The sequence below is a fragment of the Sus scrofa genome, chromosome 5 (assembly GCF_000003025.6).
Source record: "Sus scrofa isolate TJ Tabasco breed Duroc chromosome 5, Sscrofa11.1, whole genome shotgun sequence".
NCBI classification, from domain to species: domain Eukaryota; kingdom Metazoa; phylum Chordata; class Mammalia; order Artiodactyla; family Suidae; genus Sus; species Sus scrofa.
Window position 1 is genome coordinate 17,110,042 of NC_010447.5, and position 13,122 is coordinate 17,123,163.

At 40.9% G+C, this 13,122-nt stretch overlaps 1 protein-coding gene across 5 annotated transcripts in view; it reads left to right on the forward strand.

Annotated features, from left to right (window-relative positions):
- Positions 1-13,122, forward strand: part of SCN8A (sodium voltage-gated channel alpha subunit 8) — a 196,364-nt gene that overhangs the window by 132,574 nt on the left and 50,668 nt on the right. For all 5 annotated transcript variants that reach the window (XM_021091665.1, XM_003481581.4, XM_021091666.1 and 2 more), the window contains exon 13: positions 8,667-8,799. In XM_021091665.1, coding sequence (XP_020947324.1) covers positions 8,667-8,799 — 133 coding nt within the window. The remainder of the gene's footprint in view (positions 1-8,666; positions 8,800-13,122) is intronic.

The window sequence follows — 13,122 nt, forward strand, 5'->3', positions numbered from 1 at the left end:
AGAATACCATAAAAATTTTAGAAAGGCTTGAACAAGAGATAAATGGCTAGGTTCTAAGGCCACTTCTAAAATGCTCTAGATTTTAGTTCCAAGAAAGGTGACTGGCTGATAAATTTCCAGTTACATATTTCTGTGTGAAAGCAGTTTAGATCAATCACAAATTGAGGTTCCTTGGGTAGATCTGTGGAAATGTGGGCAAAACCTATCATCTGCAGATATTTTGGAATAGCTCTTTGAGAAGGACAGCTGTAGTTTAGGAGCTTGAAAGTCAGTGGCTGAATGCCTAATAAACTTTTATGTTTAAGATGAATGAAACAAATTCATACTGGCTTTAAGGTAATTAAGGTTCTTAGTTGCTTTCTGTGTTACTGATAGTTTTGCACGAAGGCTCCCTAGAGGCTGGATTTTAAAAAGGCGGGAGCTCCTGTCTTTAAAAGTTGTTCACTCTCCTCCTCCCTCCTCATCAAAATAAAACAGAAACATACACCTTCATTTGGCCCCCCAAAAATGACCTGAGGAAATAAAGAAGGGGTGAAAACTAGTGTGTGCTCTTTCCTTTGGTCCTGAGGTCTCAGCATGCTTGGAGAAGGATATACTCTCACCTCCTAGGAGATGAGATTGGGCAGCTGAGCCAATAGCAGTCACATACTCACAGAATCCTGAGCAGATTCTAGGTGGAAGGTGACAGTGAAGCTGCTTTACATGGAGGGAATCTGTTCCAGGTTTTCTTCCCTTCAGTTGGCCAGAGTCCGACGCAAGGAACAATAGCCAAGCATTGCTGGTAGGAAAGTAAAATGGTGCATAGACCTTGGAAAACAGTCTAGCAGTTTCTCAAAAAATTAAACGTAGTTTCCATCACCGGTGGCCCAGGAATTCTACTCCTAGGTGTATACCCAAGAGAATGTAAAACAGATGTTCACTAAAAATTTTATACACAGATATTCTTAAAATCATCATTCATATCAGCCAACAAGTAGAAACACCCCAAGTACCCATAGCTGATGAATGGAAAAACAAAATGTGAGATAGTGGAATCCCTATAATGGAATATAATTCAGCCATAAAAAGGACTTGATGCATCAAACAACATGAATGAACCTTGGAAACATTACGCTAAGTGAGAGGAGCCAGGCGCAAAAGGACACATAGACAGATGTTTTTTCATTTAACTGAAATGTCTAGAAGAGGCAAATCCATACAGATAGAAAGCAAAGTCTTGGTTGCCAGGGGCTGGATAGAGGCAGGGATTGGAATCAACTGCGAAAGTCCTGTGCTTTTCTTTGGTATGAGGGAAATGTTCTGGGGTTAGACGGTGACGCAACGTCATAAATACACCACAAGCCACTGAATCATGTACTTTAAAATGGTCCAGATGGTGAATTTTATGTTATGTATATCTTATCTCAATTTTTTTTTAATTGGAAAGAAACTCTAGCCAAGAACATGGACTTTCAGTCCCAGCTTTCACAGCTTCACCTAAGGGAGGAGGGTCTTCCGGGAAGGACCCACCCATCCTAGTACTGTGCATACCCTGATTTCAGTGGATTACATTTTCTTTTTTTTTTCTTTTTTTTTGTTTTGTTTTGTTTTATTTTTCTGCCTTTTCTAGGGCTGCTTCCTGTGGCATAAGGAGGTCCCCAGGCTAGGGGTCTAATCAGAGCTGTAGCCGATGGCCTCTGCCACAGCCATATGCAACACAGGATCCAATCGGCATCTGCGACCTACACCACAGCTCACGCAACGCCGGATCCTTAACCCACTGAGCAAGGCCAGAGATCGAACCCACAACCTCATGGTTCCTAGTTGGATTCGTTAACCACTGAGCCATGACGGGAACTCCGCAGTGGATTACATTTTCTTAATCAGTCTGATCTGATGAGTACTGAGAAATAAACATACAGATGGACAACAAATAGACAATATATAAAAACAGAACTGTCACATACAACCTGCCCAACATCTGTTTATCTACAATAATTTATTTATCAACAGTAAACAGCCCAGAGAGCCAGCCTGCTAGAAGCCAAGTTTGTAGGGATCCAGACTGCTCTCTCCAGTGATAATCCAGGAAGCTAAACAATAACTTCTATAACAGTCAGCCCAAAGTGACTAGGAGTTGATTACTTCATTAATAACTGACAACAATTTTTGTCCCTGTTTCCAACTTAGGGCTGATCAGGGAAAGCCAAATATGCACCCCTAGCCAATCACATAGTTTGCCCTGTTGCTGGTTAGCCTGCCTGCAGCTTCCTGCTGCCAGCCTTGAATCCGGCACACCTGAAGCCTTTTCTCTTTTCTGTCTAAGACGTTCCTCCTCCTCTGCCTGCCTTTGAATGTCTCCCAAAATGCATGCAATCCTGGCTGACTCCATCACTACGTCAAGTCAGAATAAATAGCCTTTGACTTTCTCATTTAGTTGACCTTTGTTTCCACAATACAGGTAGCATTTTATCCCCCTTTACACACTCTGCCTTCCACATTCCTTCGCAAAGGAATTCCACTGCATGGTCAGTGTTGCAACAGTACACAGGTGATCAGCACCCAAGAGTTACTACCAAAGATGTAGGTAGGAGAGAGGTGGAGAAGGAGCCCCCTGACCACTTGGGGATTGTTTCTTCAGCCCCTCTTTACCACGGGACTCTCACCCTCACACCCCTTCACACCCCTTTCCAATCCATTTCCCAACCTCCAAACAACCACTTCTGATTTGCATCATCGTAGATTAGTTTTCCTACATTTTTGCAGACTCTTACAATACATGTTTTCTGTTTGGTTTGCTTCACTCAAAATGTTTTAGAAATACTTTATGTTGTTTCGTGTATCAGTAGTTCATTCTTTGTTATTGATGGGTGGTATTTTATTGTATAAATATCCCCCAGTTTGATTTTCCATTTTCCTGTGTTTGAGCATTCAGGTTGGTTCCAGTTTATGGTAGTATAAATAAGCTTGCTGAGAACATTCTTGTACAACTCTCTGTAGATAAGTGTTTTCACTTATAATGGATAAATACTCAGAGTGAAATTCCTAGGTCATATGGTAAATATATGTATAACTTTCTAAGAAACTGCCAAACAGCTTTCCAGAATAGTCATACCATTTTTTATACTCCAGTCAACAATGCATTAGTGTTCCAGTGGCTCTGTATCCTACCTAGTAACTGGTGTTGATTTTAGCATCTTAGTGAGTTTAAAATGTTCTTATGATTTTAATTTGCATTTCCTTGATGACTAATGATGACGTGCATCTTTTCATTTGCTTATTGGCTTCTCATGTATCTTTTTCTATTAATTGTTTATATGCTCTTTTGCCCACTTTGAGTTGCACTATATATCTTTTTTTATTGATTTTTTTTTTTAGTTTTTCCTGTGCTGTGGATACAAGTCCCTTATCAGATAGATAAGCTTTTAATTTTGATGAAGCCTAATATATAATTTGTCTTCTTTTATGTTTTTTCATCCTAAGAAGTCTTTGCTGACCCCCAAGATCATGAAGATATTTTCCTTCTATAAGTTTTATGGTTCTGAGTTTGGCATTCAGATCTTTGATTCAGCGCAAATGAATTTTAATTAATTTCCAATTTAATTAATTTTTGTGTGTGCACTTAGGAGGCAACCTGGATAGGTATCTAGTTTTTTCACTGTCTATTTGTTTTAAAGACTTTCCTTTCTCCATTAAATTGATTTGGCACCTCAGTCAAAAATCAATTGATGTACATGTGTGGGTCTCTTTCTGGACTCTCTTCTGTTCCCTTGGTCAGTTTGCCTGTGCTTATACCAATACTATATTTGTCTTAATCATTGTAACTTTATAATAGGTCTTGAAATGAGATAGTGTAAGCCTGCCAAACAAAAAAAATAACAACTTTTAAAGATTATTAAATAATCTTTTAAGAGATTATTTTGCTATTTATAGATCCTTTTTAAACAATCATTTTTCCTATTCTAGATCCATTGCAGATCCTTGTAAATTTTAGAATCATCTTCAGAAAGAGCTAGAATTTTGATAGTGATTGTGCTGAATCTATAGATCAATTTGAGGAGAATGGCACCTTAATTACATTGAATCTTCCAATCAATGAATGTGGTATATTTCTCCATTTATTTAAGTCATCTGAAATTTCTCTCAGGAAGGTTGTATAGTCTTTAGTGGGAGTTTTGCACATCTTTCACTAGATTTATTCCTTGGTATGTGATATTTTTGATACTATTGTAAAAGGTATAATTAAAATTTTTTATTTTCAGTTGTTTATTTCCAGAATATAGAAATACAGTTGATTTTTATATACTGACTTTATATATCTCATGCCCTTGATACATTAATGTACTGGTTCTGTTAACCTTGGAGAGTTAGGAGTTTTGATCCGTTTGTTTGTTTGGGTTGACAGATTCCATAGGACTTTCTACATGTACAATACTTTCTATAAATAACAGCAACTACAATCTTTATGCTTTATTTTTCTTACTTTATTGCACTAGCTAATACTTCAGATACAAATTGAAAAGAAGTGATGAAAACAGACATCCTTCCTTGTTTCCAATTTTAGAGGAAAAGGATTTAATGTTTCACCAAGAAGTATGATGTTGACTGTAGGTTTTCATAGATAATTCTTTATCAGACTGAAACTGCTACAGTGGTCTTCATGGCTTGATGAGAAATTTTATTTTTATGCAGAGGTGTTGAATTTTGTTAAATGTTCTTTTTCTGCATCTGTGAGATGATCATATGGTTTTTCTCTTTAATCTTTAATGTGATGAATAACACTTTTTTTATAATGTTAAATTGACCTTATTTTTTTTTTAGATAAACCCTATTAATCATGATGTAGTATCCTTTGTAATATATTGCTGGATTCTGTTTATTCATATTTTGTTAAAAACTTCACATCTTTTTTCATGGGGTATATTGGTCTTTAATTCTCTTTTCTTGTAATGTTCTTGTCAGGTCAAGTATCAGGGTTATGTTAGCTTTATAAGACAGGTCGAGAGGTATTCTCTTAGTCTCCATTTTCTGAAAGAAGTTGTGTAAAATTAGTATTATTTCTTCCATAAACATTTGGTAGAATTCACTTACGGAGCCATCTGGACCTAGAGGTCTCTTTGTGATAAGATTTTTTATTATAATTTCTTTAATTAATATGGGCTATTCAGATTTTCTATTTCTTCTCATGTCAGTTTTGATAGATTGTGTTGGGATAAGTTTGTCCATTTCTTCCAAGGTGAGATGACATAAAGTTGTTCACAGCATATCCTTATTAACTTAATAACACTTGTAAGATTTATAGTGGTGTCCCCTTATCATTCCCAAAAATTATAACTTGTGTTTTCTCAATCTTTTTTTCATAGTCAGTCTTGCTAGGGGAATTATCAATTTTGTTGATCCTTTTCAAGAGACAATATTTGAGTTTTTTTGATTATTTATTGTTTGTTAATTTATTAATTAATTAATTTCCATTCTTATTTCCTTTCATCTACTTACCTGGGGTTTAATTTGATCTTCTTTTTTTAGTTTCTTAAGGTGGAAGCCTAGAGCATTGATTTTATATCTTTTTTATTTTCTAATATAAATATTTAAAGCTACAGAATTTTCTCTAACAATTTCTTTAGCTTCATTCTATAAATCTTGAGGTATTTTGTTTTCATTATCATCAGTTATTTATTTTTAAAATTTCCCTGTGATGACCTCTTTGATTCATGGATCTTTAGAAGTCTGTTGTGGGAATTTTTCTGGCTATCTTGTTAGGATAAGACTTTTTTTTTTTTTTTTGTCTTTTCCACCGCCACATCTGCAGCATATGGAGGTTCCCAGGCTAGAGGTCTAATCGGAGCTGTAGCTCCTGGCCTATGCCACAGCCACAGCAATGCCAGATCTGAGCCATGCCTTTGACCTACACCACAGCTCAGGGCAATGCCAGATACTTAACCCACTGAGTGAGGCCAGGGATCAAACCTGCAACCTCATGGTTCCTAGTCAGATTCGTTAACCACTGAGCCGTGATGGGAACTCCAAGACTTTATGATGGAACCTGGTATTTGCATCTATGCTAAATGCTCTTGCCTTTGTAAAAAGGTTAGTTAGTGAATTCCTCTTTTTGCCCTCTAAAATTCCCTAAGTGTGGTCTTTGAAATTTTCATTTCTTAGCATTTTCTTTTATTTGTTTCTGTTTTGAAACTTAAGCTTTTGTACAATATAGATTATAGTTCTGTAAGACATTATGGATTATGAAACAAATTATAATGTTTCAGAAATTGTCTCCCTGCTATTGTTTACTTTTATTTTACATAGAAGGATATAAATGATAATTGTTTCATCTTATTTATTTGTTTATTTTTTTAACCACCTATGACATGTGGAAGTTCCCAGGCCAGGGATTAAACCCATGCCACAGCAGTGACCTAAGCCATGGCAGTGACAATGCCAGATCCTTAACCCACTGTGCTACAAGGGAACTCCTAATTGTTCCATCTTTTTTTTTTTTTTTTGCTTTTTACGGCCACACTTGAGGCATATGGAGGTTCCAGGCTAGGGGTCAAATAGGAGCTGCAGCTGCCGCCTGTGCCACAGCCACAGCAACATGGGATCTGAGCTGCGTCTGCGATCTGCACCACAGCTCATGGCAATGCCAGATCCCCAACCCACTGAGCAAGGCCAGAGATCGAACCGGCATCCTCATGGATACTAGTCGGATTTGTTTCCTCTGTGCCATGACGGGAACTCCCTAATTGTTCCATGTTAATATTAAGTTTGGGGATAAATTTTTCTTTAATTTATATGGATTTTTCAAATCCAAGCTCAAAATTATATTTTGAATAGGTTTCAATAAATGATAATCTAATCATTTGGCTATCTTTTTAGACGGTATTTTCATTAATTTTGTTTTTTAAAGCTTATGTTTTAAAGTCTGAAGAATTTATATCTTACTGTATCCAGCATGCCCAGAAAACAGTAAGCTATACTAGTACCAAAGCCATGGTAAATGCAATTTCATTCTTCTTTGATGAATCAGCCAGTTCATTAGATCTTACAGTACCTCAGAAGTCAGCATTATGAAACTATCTACTGTAGAATTACAGAAGGGCAGCGCAGTAAAAATATAGAATCAGTAAATGCCAGAATGTCCATTATATTGCGACCTTCTGTGTTTGTTTTTAGATGATCATCATTTTTTAAATGTAGTAGTTTAATCATTTGTTGAATACCAGGCTAGAAATTGGAGCAAAAAGTGATTTCTCAAATACGCCTTATCATGACCTGAGGCAATGGTTAACAAGTCATTCTTACAAGTACAGATGTTTGTATAATAATGCATCCAGGAATTCCCAGGGAAACCAGTTCTTTTTCCTTTCCATTTCTTCTGCAATTCCATCCAACAAACAGAACAAAGCAAAGCAAAGGAAATAAAACCCTAAAGCGAACCAAATCTCTGAATCGGTGAAACAGTTTGATAAAATGCTATGATGGGGTGAATTATAATCTGCCAGGAATTTTCTTCAGTACGGTTCTTAATCTTAATATATATACAAGAATAGAAAGGCTTTCTGATGTAGCTCTCCAGAAGCAATTGTTTCCTTTTCAAAGTATCCTGATACTGATCAGACAGATCCTTATCTGGCTTCAAGCAAACACGTGTCTTCCCTGTTCTTTGAGGGTTGCTGACTGTCTCTGCCCTCATACCTTCACATGGAAGGAGCAGCCAAGTTTCTATGGATGAAGCAGTAACAGTAGACAACATGGTTACTAGAAAGCTAGGTTTTAAGCCCCCCCACTAGGTCTGATCTGACATAGAATATTCAGGTTGGCACAAAGAGCACAGTAAGGGACATCAAGAAACCCTTTGCCATAGTTTTCCATACTGATCTTGCCCAGGGTGGAGCATATAAAAAATACTTTCCTTAACAATCTGATGGTGTTTTCTACCCTTTTTTATTTGATTGAGAATTTGAACATTGCAAGTTAACTCATAAAATAAAAATGTAGCAAGGCCAGATAAGCATGTATTATTTATATATAAATGCTATATAAGGCATTTAATTAAGGTATAAGGTATTTAATTAAGATAGCAAAACCTTACCATACTTCTTTACAGTGGCTCAGAGGAGATTTGGGGTAAAACTTGAACTTGCCGATGTTCAGGTAGGTCCAGGTTTGACATTGGGAAGCAGCAGTTAGGTAGAGTGACGGTGTTCCTACACGTGGAGGAAGCCGTGTCTGTAATACTCTGTGTGATCAGGGACTTGGCCCTTCATGTAATTTCAAGTAGAGGTGAATTTATTTCATCACATGATCCAATTCTAGCCAAATGCTATGGCTGTGAGGCCAGAACAGGCAAACTCAGGGTCTGCTTCTCGTGATGTTGCCCCCAGGAGTCTTGGTCTTTCTACTCTCTGCTTAGGTTGAGGGTCCCAGCCAGACGCTTGGGTTCCTTGTAGATTTTGGACACAATGAAATGACTTGGTCACGTATCTGTAGAACTAAGGGTGATCCATGGCCAACTCGTTTCATTCTACTTGTTGAGGTGTAAAGAGGCTTGTAGGATCAGCGTAAAAAGATGCGATGCAGAGCGTATCCTCCCGCTCGCCCTCCGGACTATATCCAGCAAGGCCCAGCCTTCATGTGTAGGTGACCTTACTCACCCCACTTGCTTTGTTTTGTTTTGTTTTGTTTTCCAGGCTACAACCGAGGTGGAAATTAAGAAGAAAGGCCCTGGATCTCTCTTAGTCTCCATGGACCAGCTGGCTTCCTATGGGCGGAAGGACAGGATCAACAGCATATTGAGTGTAGTTACCAATACGCTAGTGGAAGGTACGTGTCTTGTGATGTCAGTCCACGCCGCTGAGACAGAGATTCGTAGTGTGCATGAGAAATATAGAGTTCCTGGGTCTGAGTTTTGCCACAATTGTCTGTGAGCTTTAGGAATGGAGTCTGCTGGTTGTAGAAACCAGCATCCCCAAATCTCCTCGCACAGAACCCAGTAAGGACTTCAGAGCTGCTGCCGGCATGATGCACCGATAGTAGAAAGTACAAAGGAACAACGGGAGTGAGCTAGAGGATCTCAAAAAGCCTCTGTAATCGTCACCATGAGGAGCCGGGGGTTGGTGAGAGGCAGAGAGGGACATGGCCTGAGACCTGTGACAGTCTAAAACCGTGGAATCCCACCCGCACCCTTGTGCCGCCGACCGAAAAATACACCTTCCTCTTTTCCTTTTCAGCTACTTAAAAATCTTTGGTTTTCCCTTAAGGAATGTACTGTGCCTACATTGATGCCACCTAATTCTGCCTCTCTTTAAACACCCCCACACATCCATAAATATATTGGACATGTGACTAGGTAAGCTGAAACCCCTCTTACGTCAAAGCTCTGGGCCACGGGGGGAGGAGCAGCTGCAGTTGAATCACAGCACGTCTGCAGTGGCGCGGCTGTCAGAGCCAGAACTCACCATCAGGGGGCCCCTCCGAGACACAGCCTGGCCTGCCGAGGACAGCGGAGGATTTTCCATCACACGGCAGTCCCCAGCAAAGGTCTGCTTTCTGTCCCCCTCTGGTCTGTGCTCCAGGCTCCTCTTGATCTCTTCGGAGGTAACTTCGGTGACTGGGTTTTCTCTCCCAAGGTTTTGATTGATTCCACATGCATCCTCGGAATTAGATTCGTGTTGATTTAGCTAAGTCATCCCGTTATAGATCCATACAGTTCCTGCTGTTTTTCGGAGTCCGCACACCCAGGCTGACCCAACGATAACCAGAGTCTCCAAGATAGGCAACTCAAATTATTCATGTGTCCTTGGAACAAGTTACTAATTTTTTGAGTCGCTGAAGTGAAATACCACTTACACTGGCAGAGGGGTGCTCTGTGGTAAAAGGAGAATCCCTAGAAAGGAACTTTAAACTCCTTGGGAGAGCTCACATCTATGCATGTGGGCCAGGAGTTGGACTGATCTTAAGAACGTATCAAGGAGTTCCCGTTGTGGTGCAGCAAAAACGAATCCGACTAGGAACCATGGGGTTGCAGGTTCAATCCTTGGTCTTGCTCAGTGGGTTGAGGATCCTGCATTGCTGTGGCAGAGGCCGGCAGCTATAGCTCCAATTGGACCCCTAGCCTGGGAACCTCCATATGCTGTGGGTGTGGCCCTAAAAAGCAAAAAAAAAAAAAACGTATCAAGTGAAAAGAATGCTGAGCTACCTGCCTTCAGCTCCTGAACACCCTCATTTATTCCTGTTTTCTTTCATTCCTGTTGAGGTCATTGTCTGGGTGAACATCTTTACACTTTATCATTTATACTTTGAGATGACAGGCAAATAACCGCAAATCATGAGACTGCCAAGATGAACTATATTAGCTTAAGAACCTTGGCTTATTCACTTGGAGACCAAGACAAGATTTCCCTGAATATTTATGACAGTTGAGAAAGAAAAGCTCACAATCTCCAACAGCCCTGTTCTATTCCTGGTAAAAAAACAAAAAAAACAACAACAAAAAAAACACATCAGAACAGGAGAACTAGCCATGCAGTGCAGCACTGCACTCATTAACCTCAGTGGCCTAGCATGGGGTCTGGCGAAAGGAGATGCTCCACAAATACGTATTGAGCTGAAGTTTGTTGTGCCTGGAATGGGGGCTACAGGATTCCTTTTGGAGGCCTTGGTGCTCCGCCCTGCGACTAAGTCAGATATAAACCACTGGATCATGACTTTGTCTTGTTCTAGTCCCTTTTCTTCCTCTTCTTTTTCTTTCTGTCCTGCTGTCCTCGTTCGTCACCCTCTACCCTCCAAGACACACAAAAAAGGAACAGATGCAAAGGTAGCTTGGGGGCCAGAGCACTGCGGTCGTGTTCTCAAGCAGGAAGCCACTCCAGTTCTTCTCCCATTCCGAGCCCGCTGCTCACGTGGCCTGTGTCTGTCCTGCCTTTCCCCGCCCACACAGCCTCCCATCCCCTCTCCTGGGATGTGCCTCCCTTTGTTAAAGCTGAGGAGACACAACTGCTATAAGCAAAGAACAATGAATGGCTGGAGCTGAATGATGTGAAAGGGAATTAAAGGACATTAAGAAGGATCAATACTTGCTGGTCCCTCGGTATTTAATGATTGCTCCAGCATGGAAAGCCAGCATTGAATGCGTAACTGTTTCTGCTTCCCAGGCCTTTAGTTAGGAACCTCGGGCATTATTTTCATCCAGAGTTTTAAATAATTATTATTTAAAACCAAAGAAGCAAGCCTCATCTAATAGTTTAGAAACCACAGTGGAGAATTCCAGAATTCTGTAAATAGAAAATCCTGCCTTCCCTGACTCACCCCTGTCCTATTACAAACCTGCTCACAAGGCTCCCATAAACTCAGTGGAATCCGCAGTCAGCAGAGCCATAAGCGCTGGGCATATTTCAGAGGACAGGATGCGAGGTGTCGGCAGAGTGATATGGTCTCACTTCATCTCCTCAGAGCAGTCCAGCTGTGGGAGAGGGGGGGAGAGTTGAATTAAGAATGAGGGTGCGGTGATGGCACTCAGCATTATTGACTCTCAAGTAAAACACTTTCATCAGTGTCAGTACAATTACTTATCAGGTATCTGCCTTCCCGGGTGCAGCTACGAGCTCTGTGGGTTGGCGACTCTTGCTCACCAGTGTATTCCCAGTGCCTGGCACGATGCTGAATTGAACCAAGAGAGGCCTCTGCCTTCAGAAACCTGATCTGCTCACACCACCATCTTGGAGGAATCATGAGGCCCTCTCTGAGGATAACTCCCTACTCCTGAGGTTAGGACTCCAGCAGTCTCTCTGTCCAGGAGCAAAACTAAGAGAAACTCTACAGACTTTTGGACGTCCTGTCCCAACACGTTAACCCGTTCCCCCCAGACCACATTCTTGGGGGCCCGTCACAGCTCGCAGTTTCGAGCCACTTTGTAAACCTCCTTATTCGCCTAATTGATCTTTCCAACTCCCAAAGCTCCACGTGATCTTAGTTTTTGTGCAACAGAAAAGATCATCCTGAGGCTTCTCGGGTCTCGGTAAATGGGGATAAGAGCTATCTCGTCCCCCTTTTTGGTGCCGCACTGGGGAGGGAAACCTGTCTTCACCATCTGGCAAGGACTCGGGGCCCAGTTCATGGTAAAGCATGACAGTTGTGTCAACTGTTAGAAACGTGAAATAGGCACTGCCTCAACCTCCACGTGCCAGTGAGCGGCAGACATTCGGAGAAAGGAGGGGATTAAAAAAGGAACGGAACCAAATTTCCAAATATGTGCTATAAGAATTTATGGAAATAAGAGAACCTTTTCATTTTCTTTTTTGGGAAGAAAACTAAATTTACCTTGGGAAGGAAGGGAGTTCTAGGAGGAAGAAGCCAAAGCAAATTTTCTTCACAGACTTCCTTTCCCACGCAGACTCCCACGTGGCACTTACTGTGGCCCTTAAATCAGGAAAACCAAGGCAACCATTTTCTTAGCAACCAGGGAGCCAATCAGAAATCCCACCAAAGCAACCATCTAAAATAAAGCCATCACCATGGGCACCATCCAGCTGGTTGGGAAGAGGGAAAGTAGACTAAAGCGGCCATCTTGTTCTTGGTGAAATGTTGGGAAACTTTTTTCTATTCCCTGAATGATTTGGTTTCTGTTAGCGGATTTGAGTAGAGCCAAGGCCGTGGGAGATGCAGTTATATCCAACCCCACAGAGCCTAGGCCTTGCCTGTGAGGATCATCGTGCTGACAGGTGTTCAGAGTTACACCCCTTAAAGCACATTCTTCCCGATGAAAGTCCTTGGACTTTCTACACGCTAGTTGTTATACCTCATTCTCACTAGGAGGAGGGCCTTGTCACCAAGGGCCTCACGCCTTGATCGTTGTAGCTGGATGTCTCTCTGCCTTTGGTGTCTAATCGTCCTTTCTAATCTTTGCTTGGTTAACAGCCTTAGAGGTCATCTAGTGCAGTGATTTGTAGTCTGTGTCTGTCAGAGTCCTAGGATCCTGGGGAAGTACCTCAGGGGAGGAAGCAGTGAATTGGACTGAGCACCAAGCTCCTCTTCCTGCCTCAACTAGAACAGTTCCTGGTTTGTCTGTTTTATACACTGGGGATCATATAAGATCTTTTTTGCGAAAACAGGTTCCAATTCTAAAGAGAGACAGGCAGACTAAAGAGA